Source organism: Podarcis bocagei (genome assembly GCF_964188305.1).
Source record: "Podarcis bocagei genome assembly, chromosome: 9".
NCBI classification, from domain to species: Eukaryota; Metazoa; Chordata; class Lepidosauria; order Squamata; family Lacertidae; genus Podarcis; species Podarcis bocagei.
In genome coordinates, this window is record NC_138134.1 from 71222387 (window position 1) to 71243929 (window position 21543).

The 21543-nt window shown below is 46.1% G+C and overlaps 1 protein-coding gene and 1 long non-coding RNA gene across 2 annotated transcripts in view; one reads left to right on the forward strand and one right to left on the reverse strand.

The window, feature by feature from the left end:
* GC (GC vitamin D binding protein) overlaps window positions 1–14948 on the reverse strand; it is a 39416-nt gene extending 24468 nt beyond the window's left edge. The window contains exon 1 of the mRNA XM_081207154.1: window positions 14790–14948. Within this exon, the coding sequence (XP_081063280.1) occupies window positions 14790–14853 (64 nt within the window). The 5' untranslated portion in view covers window positions 14854–14948. The remainder of the gene's footprint in view (window positions 1–14789) is intronic.
* A 1402-nt stretch (window positions 14949–16350) lies between these two features.
* LOC308594422 lies at window positions 16351–20116 on the forward strand. The gene is made up of 2 exons (XR_014011463.1): window positions 16351–16533; window positions 19593–20116. It is a non-coding gene; the product is annotated as an uncharacterized lncRNA (long non-coding RNA).
* The last annotated feature ends 1427 nt before the right edge of the window (window positions 20117–21543 follow it).

Consider the following 21543-nt stretch of genomic DNA (forward strand, 5'->3'; position numbering starts at 1 on the left):
AAGGTGTCCATGTCACCCAGGAGCAGGGCCAGTTCACTCCAGCGGAGATCCCTCTATGGGCCGAATCACGCCCCCCCCCGATTTCCAGTGTCTGTGTCTGCGCAGACACGATTTACGGCGCCACGAAAGCGAATCCCTGCACCGCGCTGTGCCAGTTTAGTGCAGCACGTGGAGACTCACCGAGTGGGCGGCTCGGTTTGGGGGGTGGCTTATGGGCTGGTTAAATGACCCCCGTGGGCCGCTTGTGGTCCATGGGCCTTAGGTTGCCGATCCCTGCCCAGGAGATAGCAGGTGCAGAGATAAGAAAAGAAGAGTTGTTCCATTGTTGGGAAAGGTCACTTCCTGGTTTGTATAGAGAAGCTGTTTTTAATACTACTACTACTACTACTACTACTACTACTACTACTACTGCTACTACTATATTATTTATACCCCGCCTATCTGGCTGAGTTTCCCCAGCCACTCTGGGCAGCTCCCAATCGAGTGTTAAAAACAATACAGCATTAAATATTAAAAACTTCCCTAAACAGGGCTGCCTTCAGATGTCTTTTAAAAATAAGATAGCTGCTTATTTCCTTGACATCTGAAGGGAGGGCGTTTCACAGGGCAGGCGCCACTACCAAGAAGACCCTCTGTCTGGCTCCCTATAACCTCACTTCTCGCAATGAGGGAACCGCCAGAAGGCCCTCGGTGCTGGATCTCAGTGTCTGGGATGAACGATGGGGGTGGAGACGCTCCTTCAGGTATACAGGATCGAGGCCAACAACAGAAGCACATTGAGACTGCACCGGGTGATGAAATTTTGTGCCCCTAACAATTTTGCATCCAGGGCAACTGTTCATGTCACCCCCTCCACAATACTCCTAAGAGGCAAGAGGGTGGTAGAGGGGTCACAGGAGGTGAATCCCTCCATCCCATAAACTCATCCCCTATGCCTCCTATCATTATTCAAAATAGCGGTTTGCACAACCCACTGAGACAACATCACAATGAAATTCAATACAGTAACAACTGGGTGCACATTTATTGAAAATCCAGTTGAAACTATTTAGTTTAATCCATTCAACAAAACTGATGGACTTGATTCAGTGATGCCAGCTTTTCAAAGTCTCATAGTCATTTACACCTTCAGTGCCCCCTGCCTCTTAGTGCCACTTCCCAGGTAATTGCACTGCCCCACAGGGGGTGGTACGGCCCACTCTGAGAACCCCGCACTTAACAGATGTGCCTTATCATGCTGGTTTGGGGTCTAGACTATCCTGTTGCTTCTCTTGCCCCTTGCCTGTTAACAAAAGGGAGAAGGAGATTTCTGTTCCGGTAAGAACCCGAAGAGGGCACTATTGTGACGCACATTGTCGAAAGAGAGAGGATTTGCTAGCGCATATTGTTCTGGCTGGAAATATCCCAGAGAAACATACAGAAGTCAATATGATTCCAATGAAATAACACACTGCGTCTCCATTATGAAACCTCAAAAGAGAATATTGCAACTCACGTAGCTTCCATTTGTGCTGAAGGGCTTATTAATGAATAGCTAATCTCACCGAGTAGCTGCATAAGTGTGCCGGCTTGGCCTCCGGAGAGACGGCCATCGGTTTAAATGCAAGTGGGGAATCTGGGCAAACGGTGGTGGCTTTTACATCCACTTTTACATTCAATTCCATGGAGTATTTCTCTCCCGAGAAGACTGTTTGAATTGAAACCTGGGCTATATTTGCAGATGTGTTGTTTAGTCATGTCTGACTCTTTGTGACCCCATGGACCAGAGCATGCCAGGCACTCCTGTTGTTTAGTCGTTTAGTCGTGTCCGACTCTTCGTGACCCCATGGACCAGAGCACGCCAGGCACTCCTGTCTTCCACTGCCTCCTGCAGTTTGGTCAAACTCATGCTGGTAGCTTCAAGAACACTGTCCAACCATCTCGTCCTCTGTGGTCCCCTTCTCCTTGTGCCCTCCCTCTTTCCCAACATCAGGGTCTTTTCCAGGGAGTCTTCTCTTCTCATGAGGTGGCCAAAGTCTTGGAGCCTCAGCTTCAGGATCTGTCCTTCCAGTGAGCACTCAGGGCTGATCTCCTTCAGAATGGATAGGTTTGATCTTCTTGCAGTCCATGGGACTCTCAAGAGTCTCCTCCAGCACCATAATTCAAAAGCATCAATTCTTCGGCGATCAGCCTTCTTTATGGTCCAGCTCTCACTTCCATACATCACTACTGGAAAACCATAGCTTTTACTATACGGACCTTTGTCGGCAAGGTGATGTCTCTGCTTTTTAAGGTGCTGTCTAGGTTTGTTTGCAGATATTTGCAGATACATACCGTGTTTTGATTTGTATGCTAGTCCTCCCCATCCAAACAACACATCTGCAAGTATTTTTTTTTTTTTGCTTCCAAGTTCCAAGTTTTCAAAAGTTTCTGCTCCTGTTGTGAAGATCAGTCATAGAATCATATAGTTGGAAGGAAACATGAGAATCATCTAGTCCAACCCCCTTGCAATGCAGGAATACACAGCTGTCCCTTATGGGACTCGAACCTGCAACTTTGGCATTATCGGCACCATGCTCTAACAATCTGAGCTGTCCAGTAACGTAGGTAGGAACACAGAAAGCTGCCTCATACTGAGTCACACTATTGGTCCATCTTGCTCAGTAATCTCTGCAACGACTGGTAGCAGTCAGAGGGATCCTCTAACCCAGTGGTTCTCAACCTGTGGGTCCCCAGATGTTGTTGGACTACAACTCCCATCATTCCTAGCTAGCAAGGCCAGAGCTCAGGGATGATGGGAGTTGTAGTCCAAAAACATCTGGGGAACCACAGGTTGAGAACCGCTGCTAACCTGAAGATGCCAGGCATTGAACTTTTGGCATGCAAAGCTGATGTTCTGCCACTGACCTATGACCCTTCCATAGTTTTTGGGTTAACTGGGTTCTGGAATTGTAGCCATGGGAGAGATGGTGGTGCTGCAGAAGGGAGCACAACTCTGGGACATTTTGTAGAGGAGGTATCACAGAACCAGAGCATTCACAGTGCTGGTTTTGACTTATAAAGACTTAAATGACTCAGGATCACAATATTTCAAGGACCACCTCTCTCCATATGAACTGACCCCCACCCTGCGATCATCTTCTGAGGCCCTTCTTTGTGTGTCTCCTCCTCGAGAGATCTGGAGGGTGGCAACACGAGAACGCAGTGGTTTCCCATTAGTGGAATCCTCTCCCAGGGGAAGTTCACTATTCACCTTTAGGCACCAGACAAAAGGTGCCTTTAACCAGGCCTTTGGCTGATTAACATCCTACATCCTTTTAAATGTGTTTGTGTGTGGGGAGTAGTATTGATTTGTGCTTTTTTGGTTCTTGGTTTTATTATGTATTTTGTGTTTTTCTTTTGTTATTTTGTTTTTTAATGTTGTTTTGTTATTTTGATGCTGTGAATCACCCTGAGATGAAGTGCAGTATACAATTTTAATTAATAACAAATTTAATTTAATTTGTATCACCATCATCATAACACAGGAGGTCCCACGTTCAGTCTCAGGCATCACCAGTAAGGACTGGGAGACACAGATTATTGAGACTTTACAGATCTTATAGCGTAGCAGTGGCAGCAACTGGAACAAATGCTATCCAGCAGCAGTAGTAGCAGCAGCAACAACAACAGCAAAAAGCTTGTTTTTATCTACAGCTTAATAAGCGAGCATCACTCCGGCACTGAAATGCCTTTTATTTCTGGTAAATTGCTGCAAGGATTTCTCAATCTAGCATAGGACTAGTACACCCTGCACACGTATTTTCTGTTTGGTCAAGGCCGTCTTGTGCAACTGAGAAGGACAGTTATCTCAGGGTCATTATCCTGCTCTAATGACCTTTGCCTACAAAAACAGTTGCTGTATCCACAGGGTGATCGGGGAGGAGCTTGTTTCGGGTGGCTAGCCAGGGCTGTGGAGAAAGTCTCAGGTCTTGTTTGAATAATAATAATAATAATAATAATAATAATAATAATAATAATAATAATAATTTATTATTTGTACCCTGCCCATCTGGCTGGGTTTCCCCAGCCACTCTGGGTGGCTTCCACAAAGACCAAAAGTACACTAATATGTCATACATTAAAAACTTCCCTGAGGTACCTGAGGTACAGTGGTACCTCAGGTTAAGTGCTTAATTCGTTCTGGAGGTCTATTCTTAACCTGAAACTGTTCTTAACCTGAAGCATCACTTTAGCTAATGGGGCCTCCCACTGCTGTTGCGCCGCCAGAGCACGAGTTCTGTTCTCATCCTGAAGCAAAGTTCTTAACCCGAGGTACTATTTCTGGGTTAGTGGAGTCTGTAACCTGAAGCGTATGTAACCTGAAGTGTATGTAACCCGAGGTACCACTGTACATTTTAAGCAGTACCATACCGCTTTAAACAGTCATGGCATCCCCCAAATAATCATGGGAGCTGTGTTGGCAGCACTGAAGTGATCTCCCTGGGACGCAAGCTTGGGCAGTGTGGATGGAGGTCCACACTGGAGGCTGCCCAGACGACAGGACCCCACTCTTGGCCTCGCTGATGTGGTCCAAATGAAAGGAAAACAATACATTTGGCACCAGCTTGGCTGCAGGAGTTGCCTCCCAGAGCTACAATTCTCAGAATTCTCTGGGAAGTGGGATTGATTCTTAAACCACTCTGAGAATTCCAGACCCCCTAAGTATCCCTATTTTCCAGGGACATCCCTGATTTAGAGAAGCCATCCTGGTTTATGATTTTATCCCAGAATGTCCTGCTTTTCCTTTGGACGTCCCTATTTTCATCGGAGGGTATTTAGTTATGCGACCCCCCCCCGAGTCAAGCAGATAAGTAACTATACAAGCTTTAGAAGGCATTCAAAGGCAGCCCTGTGTAGGGAAGTTTTTCAAAGTTTAATTATGTTTTTATATAATTAATTTGGAAGCCACCTAGAGTGGCTGGGGCAAGCCAGTCAAATAGGTGAGGTATAAATAATAAAAATATTATGGAATAGGACATCCCTATTTTCCTCAGAGAAATGTTGGAGGGTATGGAGTTTTCCTTTCTTAAGATGAAGAGTAATTTTTGTGAAGGTGATAATCTCTATTTAGGCTAGGGATGACCAATTTTACAATATTGTCATAGGCTTGGTGGCAGGACAGGAAAGGCTTAGGTGTGATGTTGTCTTCCAGCCTGTGGTTTTATATCTGTAAGATGGGCTTCTGCAGCTGAAGGGTATCCTTAAGTGCTCAAACCAATCCATTTTTTGAGTTAATGGCTCTAGCCAATTTCGTTAAGTATCTCTTTGCATGACTGAAGAGCGCAGAAGCTACTAGCTAAAGATGCTTTGAGAAGGCAGGTCTTCCTTCACTTCCCGGGCAGGAATAGAGGTCACTGGCAAACACACGAGAACAAAAGGCCAGAAGTCAGTCTTGTTTAGAGGTCGGGGAGGGGTGGAGGGGTGAGAAAAAGAAAGAAATCTCAGAACATTTCTCCAAAAAATATATGCTGATAAAATTTGGCTTAACTCTTAGCCACTTCTGCCTCACCATGTGCAAAAAGACCCTGCAAACCTTTCTTGATTGAACACAATAATGAGAGGGGGGGCGGGGAGTGTGTGTATTTTGGGACATGACGACCTGCTCAAAAAGCAAATAATTTTTGGTCCCCAGGCAAAAATATGGCAAATTGAGCCATTGGAGCACACTATAGACACTGTGGGTTTATTTTACTTTGTGAAATGCCCTAAGCTCTTTGGATGTGGAGTGGTGCATAAATAATAATAATAATAATAATAATAATAATAATAATAATAATATGTTATTGTTGTTTAGGCCTGGGACACAGCTTAGTCAAAGAGGGCTGCAGATGAAGAAGCTCCCGGAACTTTTACTGGCTTTGAAAACACATTTGGCTGCTTAACGTGGAGGCCTCTCCATTTATCACATCAAGAAAATCCAATTAGAGTGTTGATAAAAACAGAGCATCACTTCAACTGCCTTTCCAGAGCAATTGAAGCATTAATTACCATTTAATTTGTAGTCTTTAGGCTCAGGAAAATACTCTGAGGCTTAATGAGGGAGGGCATGAGAGCAATAGAGAGAACGCCTTCTGTCCCAGGAACAAATGAACAAATGTGTTTGCCAAATAACCAGAGAGGTGCACTTGCAATGACACAAGAAGCCTCTCCAAAGTAGAGACAGACGATCTCCTCCTTTAACAAAGGAGATGTGTGTTTGTTCATAGCCTGGCCCTTGGGGAGGGGGCGGAAAAGGAGCTTTGTACTGCCCCATCACCCTTTCGCCGCCATACACATTGGCCCATTCCATCTACAGTGGCACCTCGAGTTAAGAACTTAATTCGTTCTGAAGGTCCGTTCTTAACCTGAAACTGTTCTTAACCTGAGGTACCACTTTAGCTAATGGGGCCTCCCGCTGCCACTGCTAATGGGGCCTCCCGCTGCTGCCGCGCCGCCACCGCACAATTTCTGTTCTCATACTGAAGCAAAGTTCTTAACCCGAGGTACTATTTCTGGATTAGCGGAGTCTGTAACCTGAAGCGGCTGCAAGCCGAGGTACCACTGTATAAATTTTGCTCCTGAGGGGTCCGTGGTTGGGACGAGAGAGAGAGAAGTGGTGAGATGGAAAGTAGCCCGTTATATTTGCTAAGCAAGGGTAAGACTGAAAGCCCCTTCCGCATACACCTTTAGATCCACGGGGGATGAAGATCCCCGCCTAGGGTTGTGTAGCTATTGCAAATACAGTGGTACCTCAGGTTACATTCGCTTCAGGTTACAGACTCTGTTAACCCAGAAATAGTGCTTCAGGTTAAGAACTTTGCTTCAGGATGAGAACAGAAATCGTGCTAGGGCGGTGCAGTGGCAGTGGTAGGCATCATTAGCTAAAGTGGTGCTTCAGGTTAAGAACAGTTTCAGGTTAAGAACAGACCTCCGGAATGAATTAAGTACTTAACCTGAGGTACCACTGTAATTTATTTGCTTCTCTTGAGAAATGCCTGTAAGGGCAAGAGGCAGGAGTGAGCAGTGGGCAGAGGGGAGGGTGCCATCTCCTGTGGGCCAAGCCCTTTTTGGGACCCCCAATATTTTTGGGGCGGGGCGCCCCCATGTTGAATGAGGGGGGCAGTGGGCGGCTTCTCTTCCTCTTGCTGCTTCCAAGGAGCAGGTGTGGGGAAGCAGCCCCAAGCCAGTGGCAGCAGCAGGAGGAGCCATGTTGACACCACATCCAGCTCCACCCTCTGGCTCCTTCGATGTCCTGACATCATGCACGCAACTCTGGCCCCCCAATTCTCAGTTGGCAGAGGCAGTGCAGTGCACCTACTCTGGCAATGGCATTGCTACCATGTCCTGCAAAAGTGATGAGGCAGGGCTGTGGAGACCTTGGTGCAGTTTTGGCATCCCAATGGGAGTGCCACATTGACTTGTGTGCTCAGACTGCCCTGACCTTGCCACCCCCTGCCCATTCTGGTAGGTGGCAGCAACACAGCTGCAAATAGCCCCTCCCCACTGGCAGTTCCTGGTAAGGGGGAACAATCTGAAGCATAGTTGTGGGGTGGGGGGCATCTTCCTCAATAACTGCTTAGCTCAGCTGTGGGGGAATCTTTGACCCGCCAAATGTTGCTGGACTACAGCTGCCATCAGCCTCAGCAAGCATGTTGAATGACCAGGGATGATGGGAGTTGAAGTTCAGCAATATCTGGAGGGCCAAGTACGGTGGTACCTCGGGTTAAGAACTAAATTCGTTCTGGAGATCTGTTCTTAACCTTAACTTGTTCTTAACCTGAAGTACCACTTTAACTAATGGGGCCTCCCGCTGCCACTGTGCCACCGCTGCACGATTTCTGTTCTCATCCTGAAGCAAAGTTCTTAACCCACGGTACTATTTCTGGGTTAGCGGAGTCTGTAACCTGAAGCGTCTGTAACCTGAAGCGTCTGTAACCTGAGGTATCACTGTATTCCCTATCTCTGGCCTAGCTTGCCAAATATCATTGGCCTAGCTGTGCTAATGCCGCCCTCATACTATATGGCAGGATAATTGTGCATTTTGAAACGCAGATGCAAAACAGTGCAAGGATATCTTTGTCTTGCAACTATGAGAGAAACAAAGGGAAAGGTTAAAAAAAAAAGAGAAAAGGTAAAGGACACCTGGACTGTTAAGTTCTATCAAAGGCAACTATGGGGTTGCGGCGCTCATCTTGCACGCTGAGGGAGCCAGTCTTTGTCCACAGACAGCTTTCCAGGTCATGTGGCCAGCAGGACTAAACCGCTTCTGGCGCAATGGAACACCGTGACGGAAACCAGAACTCACGGAAAATAATAATAATAATAATAATAATAATAATAATAATAATAATAATAATTATTTATACCCCGCCCATCTGGCTGGGTTTCCCCAGCCACTCTGGGCGGCTTCCAACGCAATATTAAAATACAATAGTCTATTAAACATTAAAAGCTTCCCTAAACAGGGCTGCCTCCAGATGTCTTCTAAAAGTCTGGTAGTTGTTTTTCTCTTTGACATCTGGTGGGAGGGCGTTCCACAGGGCGGGTGCCACTACCAAGAAGGCCCCCTGCCTGGTTCCCTGTAGCTTGGCTTCTCGCAGTGAGGGAACCGCCAGAAGGCCCTCGGCACTGGACTGTTTACCTTCCAGCCACAGCAGTACCTATTTATCTACTTGCACCAGCGTGCTTTCAGACTGGTAGTTTGGCAGGAGCTGGGACAGAGCAACAGGAGCTCACCCCATCATGGGGATTCAAACCGCCGGCCTTCTGATTGACAAGCCCAAGAGGCTCAGTGGTTTAGATCACAGTGCCACCCAAACCATAGGACACACTGTTCCCATACCCTAAACTGCAGGTACAATCTCATGCATCCTTAAAAAGCTCTCCTGTTGCCAGGCTGGTGGAAGCTGCTCTTTCATAGTCCAGTGGAAGACCTGATGACTTGCTTGTGGAACGTTCCACCTGCAGAGTCTGGGAAGAGGTGAGCTGCATTCTAAGGGACCACAGGCCTCATCTGCTCCACAGACTGGGAGTTCCTCACCCCTGACCACCTCTGGGAGAAGGTCTAATGAAGGTCCTCCAGTGTAAGAGCCCAAGAGCCTCTGTCACGCAGAGCTATACTGATCTAGATGGACCAAAGTTTTGACTCAGAATATGGCAGCTTCATCTCTCCAGCCAGCTGTGAAAGTAACATTGCAGAATAATAATAGAAAAGAGGGACTCACACTGTGAACATAAGAAGAGCTCTGCTGAATCTGGCCAAAGGCAAATCTCACCCAGCATTGTGTTCTCACAGTGGCCAGTCAGATGCTTATGGGAAGCTGGCAGGCCTGGCTATGACGTGAGGGCAGTAATGGTCTCCCTTCCTGCAGTTTCCAGCCTCTGTATCTGACAGCGGAGGTAGAACTTATTTGTATTGTTTTGTTCCAATTTTAATATATGTGCTGCTGAAGCAAAGGAAGTATTCTAAGCAGACTCCGCAGCGTTTTTCTTTCTTTTGTTCCAAAACACATTTTTTTAAAAGTATGAATAGCTTCAATACTTAATTCTTCGGTGTGCATATTTAGCTCTTTATCATCTAATCCGCTCCCTGTGTTTTCCCTGTTCCTGTTTGTTAGCTACTTGCAACGTGAAAATGTCACCTTTGTTTGCCTCGGGAAATTGTATTGTTCTATGGCTGAAAAGGTCTTAAGAGAAAGAGCTTGTCGGTGTCTGAACGCAGATCAAAAGGAGAGGGAACGAACAATATTCTCATGGCAAAGGTGGGTTCATCATTTTGTGATTGGAATTCCACCAAATAATGCATTTGCCCTGGGAACTCCTAGAAATAAAATGTGCTTTTAGCAACTGAAGAAGGGGGCACAGCTCTGTGGTAGAGCATCTGTTTTGTCTTCTGAAGGTCCTAAATTCAATCCCTGGCATGTCCAGTTAGGGTTGGGAGAGACCCCTTGGATAGTCATTGCCAGTTACTGGGCTAGAGGGACCAAGGCATCTTATTATATTCCAAGGACTTCTATTCCTTCACTCAACATCTGAGCTTGGCTACGTGCTTGGGGAGAAGGTCCATGCAGAAGGTCCCAGGTTCAATCCCTGGCATCTCCAGGTAAGACTGGGAGAAACTTGAGCTTGAAACTCTGGAGAACCATGGACAGACACTATAGATGATTCTGAGCAAGATGGACTCAGTATCAGAAATTTCTGAGGATATGCCTGGAGGTGCAGAGTGTTCTAACACAGGTGAGTGGTGAGGTGAAGGGCAAACAGGGGGGCAATTTTGCATCAACTGGCATATTGGGATAGGCCGACCGGAAAGTTCAAATGCTAGAAGGCTATATCTGAACAGTTGCTAGAAGGCTGCCTGTTTGGATAGCTCAGTTGGTTAGAGCAGTGTTTCCCAACCGGTGTTCCGCGGCACACTAGTGTGCCGCGAGACGTTGCCTGGTGTGCTGTGGGAGGGAGGCGGGCGAGTCGGGCGGCGAGAGGTGGGGCGGCGGCGGCAAGCACACACGGGGCGGCGAGCGAGCTCCCTCCCACATCCCATCGCCACTCGCTTCGGCCGGCCTACTGGGCTGTTGCAGGCGGAAGGCCTGCGCATGCGCGAGGTTTTCGCGCCTTCGGGATTCCCTTCACGCCTTCCTCCTCCCGGGTCCTTGAGAGCGCGGGAAGCGGCAGCGCGAGACCGGCGTTGAGCCTGGTAGGTATTGCGCTTGCCAAGGGCAGATCACCGCCGCCGTTCGGATGTACCGTAAACCTCGCAGTATTCTGTAGGGTGTGTGCTTTCAAGAACTGTGTTTAGGATTGGAGCCTTGTTGAGCTAACACAACCTCCTCTTTACTTAAGGGAAATGTTTAAGCTTTTCTCCCCGCCCCTGTGTTGAGTTTTAAAAATAAATAATCCTACAATTGCAATAGGGGGAGACTATGTGTATGAACCGAAAGGGGAGGAGAAGCGGGGCGCGCGCGCAGGGGGGGGGGGTTTCCTCGAGCACAAATCAAGACAATGGATCTTCTGCGCTGGAAGAGGCGGCAGATCTCAAACAAAAGCTTGATGAACGGAACAGACAAAAACGCAAAGTTCCATTCAGGGCTCCCCTTTTGCCACGTCGTCTCACAGTTTGGAAGATAGCAGCTCTCCAAATTAATAGTCCTCTTTGAATAGGCGGGGCCTGAGCGTTCCACCAATTTAGGCCTCCTGCCGGGATGTGATATGGCTCCACCTTTCTCAAGGTGGTTCTGCTTTTAAATATTTTCCACCCTGTCACCATGAGGACTAGCGACTTCTTTTCGTAAAATATAAAATCGCTGTTCCTTGCTCTCGTGAGACTGTGTGTTTTAATTCGAAAAGGGTGTTCCGTGTACATTTGTGCGAGCTGTGCTGTAAAAAAAGGGGGGTCTGTATCCGTTTGTCAGTGGCAATTGGATGGCATCTGTCTGGCTCAATGGACAATGGAAGAGTGCGCCTTCGAGCAGGAGGAACTAACTGAACTGAGACAAAATCGTGGTTTCAAGCTAAGATTTGCTGATCTACCTTTGGACAGTTTTTGGTTGGAAACTGCCAAGGAGTTCCCCCTTCTGGCAAACAAAGCTATTTTGACATTGCTCCCATTTTCCACTACATATCTGTGTGAGATGAGCTTTTCAAGCATGATTGCTATAAAAACTAAATTCAGAGAGAGACTGAGAGCTGTTGACGAAGAGCTACGTGTGTGTCTTTCTTCGATTCCAGCCAGAATATCAGCTTTGTGTTCAGCCAAACAGGCCCAGGTTGCGCACTGAATAAAGTATTTTATAATTTTTCATATTTCTGTTTACTTACTATTTCATAATAAAGTAATTATAAAATACTTTCTTTGTGTTTATTTGATTCCTATTAAAGAGAGTTACTTTATATATAGTCAATATAGGCACAGAATTAATTTTTTAAACATTTTCTAATGGTGGTGTGCCTCGAGATTTTTTTCATGAAACAAGTGTGCCTTTGCCCAAAAAAGGTTGGGAAACACTGGGTTAGAGAGTGGTGCTGATGATGCCAAGGTTGCAGGTTTGATCCCTCTATGGGATAGCTGCATTGAATGGGGGTTGGACCAGATGATCATCAGGGTTTCTTACTGCAATTCTATGATTTATCTCTTGAATTCAAGGATTGTTGATATCCACTAGATCAGGACTGTGATCTGCTCACAGTTTAAAACTGGCTGTGATCTACCCCCTTTTTGGGGGTTCAGGTCAAAGTTGAGTTTTTCCAGGAAGGAAGTAAAATGTTGAGTTTTTTTAGAGGAGCCACAGTTGTTCATCTTCTTTGGGGGGAGCCAATGATCTACCTGTGATCTACTGCAGACGTCCAGTGATCTACTGGTAGATCACGATCTACCTGTTGGACATCCCTGCACTATATTGATACCAATACTTATTCTGATTTTCTGAGCATATAAATAAATATTGGAGTTCAAGATGTCTTAGAGCAGCCTTGGCCAATGTTGGATCCTCCAGATAGCCATCTTAGATTTGATCATTAAAGATAGTCTTGCATATTAAAAACAAATCAGGTATTGCAGGAGAGGTATTCTTTTACAAATGCAGCAAGGTAGACTTCTTTCCTGGCTGAACTTTCTTTTAGAATTGCTCTCTAATCCAACATTAATTTTCTACTGGAATCTCACCCTTTTGCAAGGAGCCTTCCACCCTCCCCTTTCCCTCTCCCACTACTTCTCATATTTAATTAATATTTTCCCTTTGTGTCAAAATGCTTTAAAAGAAATCCTTTTTCAGAACTGGTATTTACTGGGAAATATGGGTTGGGTAGAGGAATTGAGTGGGTGGCTGGCTTTGTAAATCAGGAGATAGTAAAAAAAATATCTCTTTGCTTAACTCTAGTTCTACAATTGAAATCTTTGCCACTTGTTAAATTCAATTCTATATTAGCAACAACAACAAAAATATTATACCCACCAGTGAGCATAATTAGGGATTGTGTGCATGTAGAGGTTCAGGTTTCAGTGAAACAGCTTTGTTGAATTCTTTTTAGGATGAATTAGGAAACTGTTATTTCATCTTTAGAGTGGATATCAAATTCAGACTTCCCCAACCTGGTGCCCTCAAGATATTGCTGAACGACAATTCCTATCAGCCTCAGCTGGCATGACAAATGGGCAAGGAAGACGGGAGTTGTTGTTCCAGACATTGGGTGGAATTTGACGTCATGCAGAGATGAATGTTCTGCCTGCACAAGCACATCACCTTTCGGGATGGAGCTATCCTTCCCATGTGCTTTTCTGGGAGTTCTCTCGACTGCTCCAGAGCCAATTTGGGAGTGTGCAAGGTGCTTGGGGCGGGAGGAGAGTGAGCTAATTTAATCTGCTACGCTTGTGCAGATGGAACATTCATCTAGAGAGGTGAATTCCTCAGAGAGAGGATTCGGGTGTGTGTGTGAGTGAGCCCCGTTGTACAAATGGAAGTATTTGCAAGGGAGTTCTGCTTATGGGTTTGATAGGTGAATCCCATATGAACATATAGAGGATATTGGAGTTCAAGTTATCTTAGAGCATGCCTACCTGGACTCTGGACATTTATATAATATGAGGATGAGGAACCGGTGGCCTTCCAGATGTTGCTGGAATTCAAATTCCAGTATCCATGGCCAAAACATTTCTCTGTAACCAGGACTCTAACTGTCTGTGGCTTATTAGAAGTGGGTGGAATGTTTTTACTCCCAACACTCTGTTTTAATAAATCTATGTGTGGTTTTTTTGTTTTGTTTTGTTTGTACGGTGCTTTAATTTGCCTTGGGCAAGATAAAGTGACTAACAAATTTAATAAGCATTCGAAGCTAAATAATGATTGGTCTTGCTAGCCAGGGCTAATGGGAGTGAGCGTCAAATTTTATTTATTTCAATTATTTATTACATTACAGTGGTAGCTCGGGTTACATACACTTCAGGTTACATACGCTTCAGGTTACAGACTCCGCTAACCCAGAAATAGTGCTTCAGGTTAAGAACTTTGCTTCATGATGAGAACAGAAATCGTGTAGTGGCGGTGCGGCGGCAGCAGGAGGCCCCATTAGGTAAAGTGGTGCTTCAGGTTAAGAACAGTTTCAGGTTAAGTACGGACCTCCGGAACGAATTAAGTACTTAACCTGAGGTACCACTGTATGTTATATATTTATTAATATTTATAAATTGTTTTATTTATTAATTAAATGGACCCAATGGTTCATAGAAGTTCAAAGGTCTCCATCCTCTAAGTTCTGAACAAGCAGGGGTGGTCACATGCAGGTGAGCAAAATCATTTTCACAAATTGTGATCTGGGATGGGTCTCTTTCAGACCTTTTAACATACATGTGGACACACACAATCTAGGAGTTCATATAATGCCCAAGCAATTCATACACACACACACACACACACACACACACACACACACAGAGAGAGAGAGAGAGAGAGAGAGAGAGAGAATATTACTCTTCAGAACACTCTTACAAATTCACCTGCTTAACACATTTTTCCCAAGCAAGTGATAATGAGTTTCTTTCTCACTGCCAAGCAAGGACCAGAAGCAATCAGTGTAGTTTACGAACCCATTGGAACAGCAATTTCTTGTTCAAGCGCAAGCGAATCCTCTCAAACATTTCTGCTCGTATTATAAAGCTCTTGACAGGGTCTTAGAAAGAACGAAATCGAACCCTTTCTCTTTGCTGTCGGAGGCAACCCAAAATTTCCAATGGAAGTTTCCACAGCAGCAACACACAACGTGTGCCTGCATACATATGTATATTTTAAAAAAATCCTTACCTCTCTCGATTGCATGGCTATACGTTAACATGAGCAGCAAGGCGGTTATGATGATGGTCTTCATTTTTGTTCCCTGACAATTGCACAAGTTTAAAGGGAAGATGATACGATCACGGTTTGCTTCCCAGAGGCTGCTTCACAAAGGCGGCGGAAAAGTTTGCCATGCCACTTATATCTCTTTACTCCCAATTTTTTTGATCAATCATTAATTTTTGGGTGGGGCAGGGGCCATGGATCCTTGGCCTGGCTGAGATAATCTGAAGCTTCTTCGGCAGGCAAACAGACACTGGTGGGTGCTGACAGACTCCAGACCATATTCCATTTTAAACATTAACTTAAGAATGCTCGGTTTTGGCACAGAAAAGAGAGAGGACCTATGTGGTCCCTCTGCTGCAGAATCTTGCTTCTGACAATACTCTCCGCATCAAATGTGGCACATTTATCTAATAAAAGAGTAGACAAGCACTGTACACCAGATTTGTCTTGAATCCCAATGCAAATCAGGCCTGTTTGGAGGGAACTGGGCCTCAGACAACTTGGGCTGAGACAGCCACAGATCTCCGTGGGTCAGTTTGGATGGCCCAAAGGGATCCAGGGCTGTCAGTGGGTGGGGCATCAGGCAGGAAGGAGAGCTAGGTATCACATTTCCCTGCGAAAAGACCTCCCCGACCACCAGCTGCATCTTCCCAGAAGCTAGACCACCTTTAAATGCAAACGAAATCAATTTTCTCCCCATCCCTAGACTGTACTACATTCAGTATCAGAGGCAGTGTGCCTCTGAATAACAGTTGCTGTAGATCAGGGGTGTCGAACTCAAATTCATCGGGGGCCGCATCAGCAGTTTGGTCACCCTCAAAGGGCCGGTTGTATCTGTGGGACTATGTGTCCACTCTTTATTATCATAAATTATTGTCACTGCATTCAATTATTACTGTTTTTTGTAATAATGTAAGTAATAACTAGCTCTGAAAGCAGAAACATAGAATAATGGCAAGTAGAATGCATGTAAAGTGGAGGTTTCCTGTGTAGAACGGCCGGCGCCGCTAGAGGGCAGACGTTCTGTGGCTTGTAGGCTGCCGTGCATGCGCTGAAGAGGCGGCTTTCTTGTGTCAAAAAAAAAAAAAAGGGGGAGAATAAAAGGTGAAGGCTGGCGGCCGGCGGCTACACGGGCCACATGACGAGGTCTGGCGGGCCAGATTCGGCCCGCGGGCCTTGTGTTTGACACCCGTGCTGTAGATCTTTAGTGGAAGAGTCTAAATAACTCATGCTTATGGGCATCCCATGGGTATCTGATTGCCACTGGGAGAGAAGAATCGGCTCTTTAGTCTGATCCAGCAGGACTTTTCTAATGTGAAAATGACACAGTGCATTAATGCTATACACAGAGATAATTAAGATGTAATATCAGTATTGTGAGTTAACCAGTCTCATATAACCAACATATTGTAGTCTAATTAATGCACAAAGGGGTTAACACCATAGAGTAAGCTGTCCTGACAGGCTTAGCTCCCCTTGGGAGGGACTAGGTGATGAAGCTTCCAATCTACCAGAGAAGCTCAATGTGTGAGGAGGTCAGAGCTGGTTGCTGCAGCTCAGACTGAATGGGTCTTAAAAGTCACCCTTGAGTTCCTAGACCAATAATTTAGGAACTTTCACCACTGATGCTCAGCCAAGTTTTACTGCGTGTGTAACTTTTTCTAAATGTTGTATAGATATGCACATGAACTTGACCTTTGGAGAGTGTGTAAGTAAAGTATTTAAAACTTACCAAATATGTAGTCTTTTTCTATGCGGGGGAAGAGGGGAAATTTTTGAAAGAATTCACAAGGGTTTTAAGGCTTTAATAGCCTCTATCTCCACACTTTACTTTGCTGCATGTTTCGTGTTTTTAAATCTATGCTGGAGTTTTCTCACCAAAAGCACTTGCCCCAAATCTGAATCATGCCATCCAGAGAATTATCCTTTTTATATATTTGTATTTTTCATTGCCACTAACAAATATCAGGTATAAAATATAAAAACACATTATATTACAGATGATTGCTCTGCAAAAACATGCATATGGGGGAAACCCAGTCAGATGGGTGGAGTATAAATAATAAATTATTATTATTATATTTGTTCAAAATTCCACGCAGATGTGAATATGAGGAGACACTGGCACTAAATTACTGGTGAATTTTCATGGGGACTTAAAAAAAAAGAAATCACAAACTGATGTGGAAATGTGGAGATCTTAATTTAAGCCTGGAAAAATAAGAAACTGAGAGGAAACTTAAACTAACAGATCCCTACACCCCTAAGACAAACCTATCATGACTAGCAATTATTGCTAGCCTCATTCCCCATGACAGCCTCCCTTTAGGAATAAAGTGTGAAGCATGATGCCCCATCATTTCTGTGCTTCTGGTGCATGCTGAAAACCTTTCTCTCCAAACAGGGTGAGTGGGCACAGGGACCATGCATTAGAGAACACCAGCCTATACCCCTCTATTGCTCAGCACCAGCCACTGGAGCAAGCACAGATTGCTGTTACTGTGGCTTTTTGCTGGAGTCTTTCAGGCACTGCCCTGGATTGGTCCCAGAAAAATATCTTTAAACGAACCATAAGGGCAGTGGCAACTAAAAACGATCTAAACTCTATGTACACATCTACATGCGCCCCATTATATTTTAAACTTAGAGAAGCCTATGAACATTCATCTTATTTTAATGAATTGACTTTTGTACAACTTTGGAAAGCTTTTACAGAGTTACAATAAACCCTGCTTATAGAGATGGGAGACACAGAGGCATACCAACAAACAAACGTGTTTGCATTAGGGGATGTCCTGAAGTAGAGGACCTTATGCATTATATCTTGCGCTGCCCCTTATATAATGAAGCAAGAGAAAGATTTTTACCACCCATAATCACAAGGTCCCCTGGCCAGAACCCCTCTGACATGATTTTATATCTCCTCGCAGACACAGATAAGTATGTGACCTGGCGTGTAGCACTCTTTGCAACTGCCGCTAGGAAAATTAGAGCAAATAATATAGCCAAGATAGCCACCAACTGTAAAGGAGATGAATGTATTTGACCCTATCTACATCAAGCCAGCGGCGTAGCGTGAGTTGTAAGCACCCGGGGCAACGCAAGTAATTTGCGCCCCCTAACCCGGGGCAAGGCAAGTAATTTGCGCCCCCCCGCTGCCGCCCAAACGACGCCGCTTGCCCGGAGGAGGAGGGGGGCAGAGAGGCGAGGAAAATTCAACGGCCCAGCAGCTGCAGCAGCAGCGGCGAAGGCGGGGCTGTGAAGAGGGGCTGCTTGGCGCGTCCTCCGCGGCGAGGGCTGAGAGCCGCTGCCTGCCGGGCGCCTTCAGCCCGGACGCGCGCACAGCTCGTCGGTTCCGCAAGACATGCGGCTCCGCTACAGCCTGCGCCCGAGGCTCTTCAGCGACTCCGGAGGCAGCGAGCGCGCCCCCCCCGATGTTGCGCCCGGTGCGGCTGGCACCCCTGGCACCCCCCACGCTACGCCACTGCATCAAGCTACAGTGGTGTCTCGCAAGACGAACGCCTCGCAAAACGAAAAACTCGCAAGACGAAAGAGTTTTCCGTTTTTGAGTCGTTCCGCAAGACGAATTTCCCTATGGGCTTGCTTCGCAAGAAGAAAGCCCATAGGGAAATCTCCGGGCACCTCTTTTAAAATGCTGGCGGTCGGGAGCAAAGACTTTCGCCCACCGCCGGCCTTCAGAAGAGGTCCTGGACCTCTTCTGAAGGCCGGCGGGGGGCAAAAGTCTTTGCTCCCCCCGCCTGCCTTCCCGGGACAGCGGAGACTTCTCCACTGTCCCGGGCGACCTTAAAATGCTGGCGGGCGGCAGCGAAGCCTTCGCTGCCGCCCGCCAGCATTTTAAAATCGCCCCGGGACAGCGGAGGCTTCGCTGCCGCCGGCCAGCATTTTAAAATCGCCCCGGGACAGCGGAGGCTTCGCTGCCGCCGGCCAGCATTTTAAAATCGCCCTGGGACAGCGGAGGCTTCGCTGCCGCCGGCCAGCATTTTAAAATCGCCCCGGGACAGCGGAGGCTTCGCTGCCGCCGGCCAGCATTTTAAAATCGCCCTGGGACAGCGGAGGCTTCGCTGCCGCCGGCCAGCATTTTAAAATCGCCCCGGGACAGCGGAGGCTTCGCTGCCGCCCGCCAGCATTTTAAAATCGCCCCGGGACAGCGGGGGCTTTTGAAATGCTGGCGGTCGGCAGCAAAGCGCTCCTGTCCCCGGAGCTTGCGGGGCAGGAGGTGGGGAGAAGGGCTTTTCTTCCCACCGCCAGCCTTCAGAACAGCCTTCTGAAGGCTGGCGGTGGGAAGAAAAGCCCTTGTCCCCCCCCCCAGCCTTCAGAAGAGGTCGGGGGACAGACTGTCCCCGGACCTGGTCTGAAGGCGGTTTCCATAGGAACGCATTGATTGATTTTCAATGCATTCCTATGGGAAACCGTGCTTCGCAAGACGAAAAACTCGCAAGAAGAAAAAACTTGCGGAACGAATTAATTTCGTCTTGCGAGGCACCACTGTATATTCTATCTTCATCACCAAACTCCGAATATAATTGCAATTGTATCAATTAACATTATTTCTTAATATATTAGTGGCCATGTGATAATTTTAGCTTATAAATTTTATTTTTTAATGTCTTAACTTGTATATTAAGGTACTTTTATAGCTCTGTTTAGAGTAGGCAATGTCTTGATAATATAACTGTTTTAAGTTTTTTGTATCAATCCAGTATATTTTCTTTTAATTGTTGAATGTTTCTGTGTACATTGCGGCAGCCTCTGGCTATGTGCAATAAAACTGACTGCCTGCCTGCCCTGGATCTGTCATTCACTCTTCCTGATGGCTCCATCCAGGTACCATGACTTGGGAAATCAAAAACTGGCAATCTGCTCCTGGGCATTTGTGAATTCTTGTCTTCAAATCCAGGAGCTGAACCTACAAGCTGTGATGGACAGGGCAGAATCCCTTGCCATTCGGGGTACTGTAAGAGTTGGAGGAGAAGAGCTATAGCAGAGCACTTGCTTTGCATGGATGCAGAAGGTCTCAGGGCATCCTCTGAGACTCCCAGCTGAAAGGACCTCTGGCAGCAGAGCTGAGAAACAGAGACATCTCCTTAAGACGCCAAAGAACTGCTGTCAGCCAGGCTAGATCAGTCCTGCAACCACAAATGTTACAAACCCACTCTCTGATACATGTATGGATAAACTCTTTGACCCTGAGGAGCAGCTGAGCTCTATTCTGAAACCTTGTGAAATGCGTCTCCAAAAATAATAATAAACCAAGATAACTGACAATAAAATTGAATGTGGTGCTCTTGTTTTCAGCTGGCTTGGTTGACCTTTAAAGCCCTAAACGGCCTTGGTCCAGTATATCTGAAGGAGCGTCTCCACCCCCATCGTTCTACCCGGACACTGAGGTCCAGCACCGAGGGCCTTCTGGCAGTTCCCTCACTGCGAGAAGCCAAGTTACAGGGAACCAGGCAGAGGGCCTTCTTGGTAGTGGCGCCTTCCTTGTGGAACACCCTCCCACCAGATGTCAAAGAGAACAACAACTACCAGGCTTTTAGAAGACATCTGAAGGCAGCCCTGTTTAGGGAAGCTTTTAATGTTTGATGTATTATAGTATTTTATTATTCTTTTGTAAGCTGCCCAGAGTGGCTGGGGAAGCCCAGCCAGATGGGCAGGGTATAAATAATAAATTATTATTATTATTATTATTATTATTATTATTATTATTATTATTATTATTATTGCTCTTGCTCTTGGTTCAGGGGAGATGAATGCATGGGGTGGGAAAGCAATGTGCAAGCAGTATGGCCAATGCGTAGGGATGGTGGGAGCTGCAAGACGACAACATTTGGAGGACCACAGGTCCCCCACTCTAGCTGTTCTGAACTAGATGGTCTTGACACTGTATCAGGTTGCCTATGCACACACAAACACACACCCCAAGAGGCCCACAGCTTCTAACAAAAGACAAGCAAGCGGAGTGAGTGAGCCCAGCTTTTTAAATAAAACATTTGCATGTACAACGCGGAGCTAATCTCCTCCTGAGACAAAGGTTGAAGTCTAGTCTGCCAGATATCATGGTGCTTATATAACACATCGCAAACATCCAAAGCAGATAACCAGGCAGTCAGAAGGAGGGCTGATCCCATTACAAATATCCTATTCAGTCCCCTGACATAGAGATCTCTTGATATATTTCAGGGGACATTCTAGCTGTGTTTTATTGGAATGTACACCTTCCTATTCTATCCTGGGCAGTAAGCATGGCAAGAGCAAGGGACAGAGGCAAGGGACCTTAGACTGAATTTGTTTGCACATTTTTTGGAAATAGGGAATGATGAGCTCATCCTTGCCTAGCTCTATTTCATGAAAAATACTTTTTGGGGTGAACCAGACGCTTCTAGAAGTATTTTACAATCTGGTTTTCTTTAGCAGTTTTCTTTAGTGTGGGGGAGAGGGAGACCGCTTGCACCTCAAGGTCCACATTATCTTCTAGACAACCTTCTGGGAGGGGCACATTCCTGTGCTGGGTGGGGCCAGAGACAAAACGGACTGTGCAACCAACCAAAAAAATATCTTTTGTGCGAGTTGGATAGCTTTTCTTATTTTCTTTAAAAATCAAGTCTTCACCCAAAGGGTTTATTAATTCCTCTTCCACCACAGCCTGTTATTTCTTGACACCCCCCCCCCGATTTTCATCCTTTCACCCCTAATCACG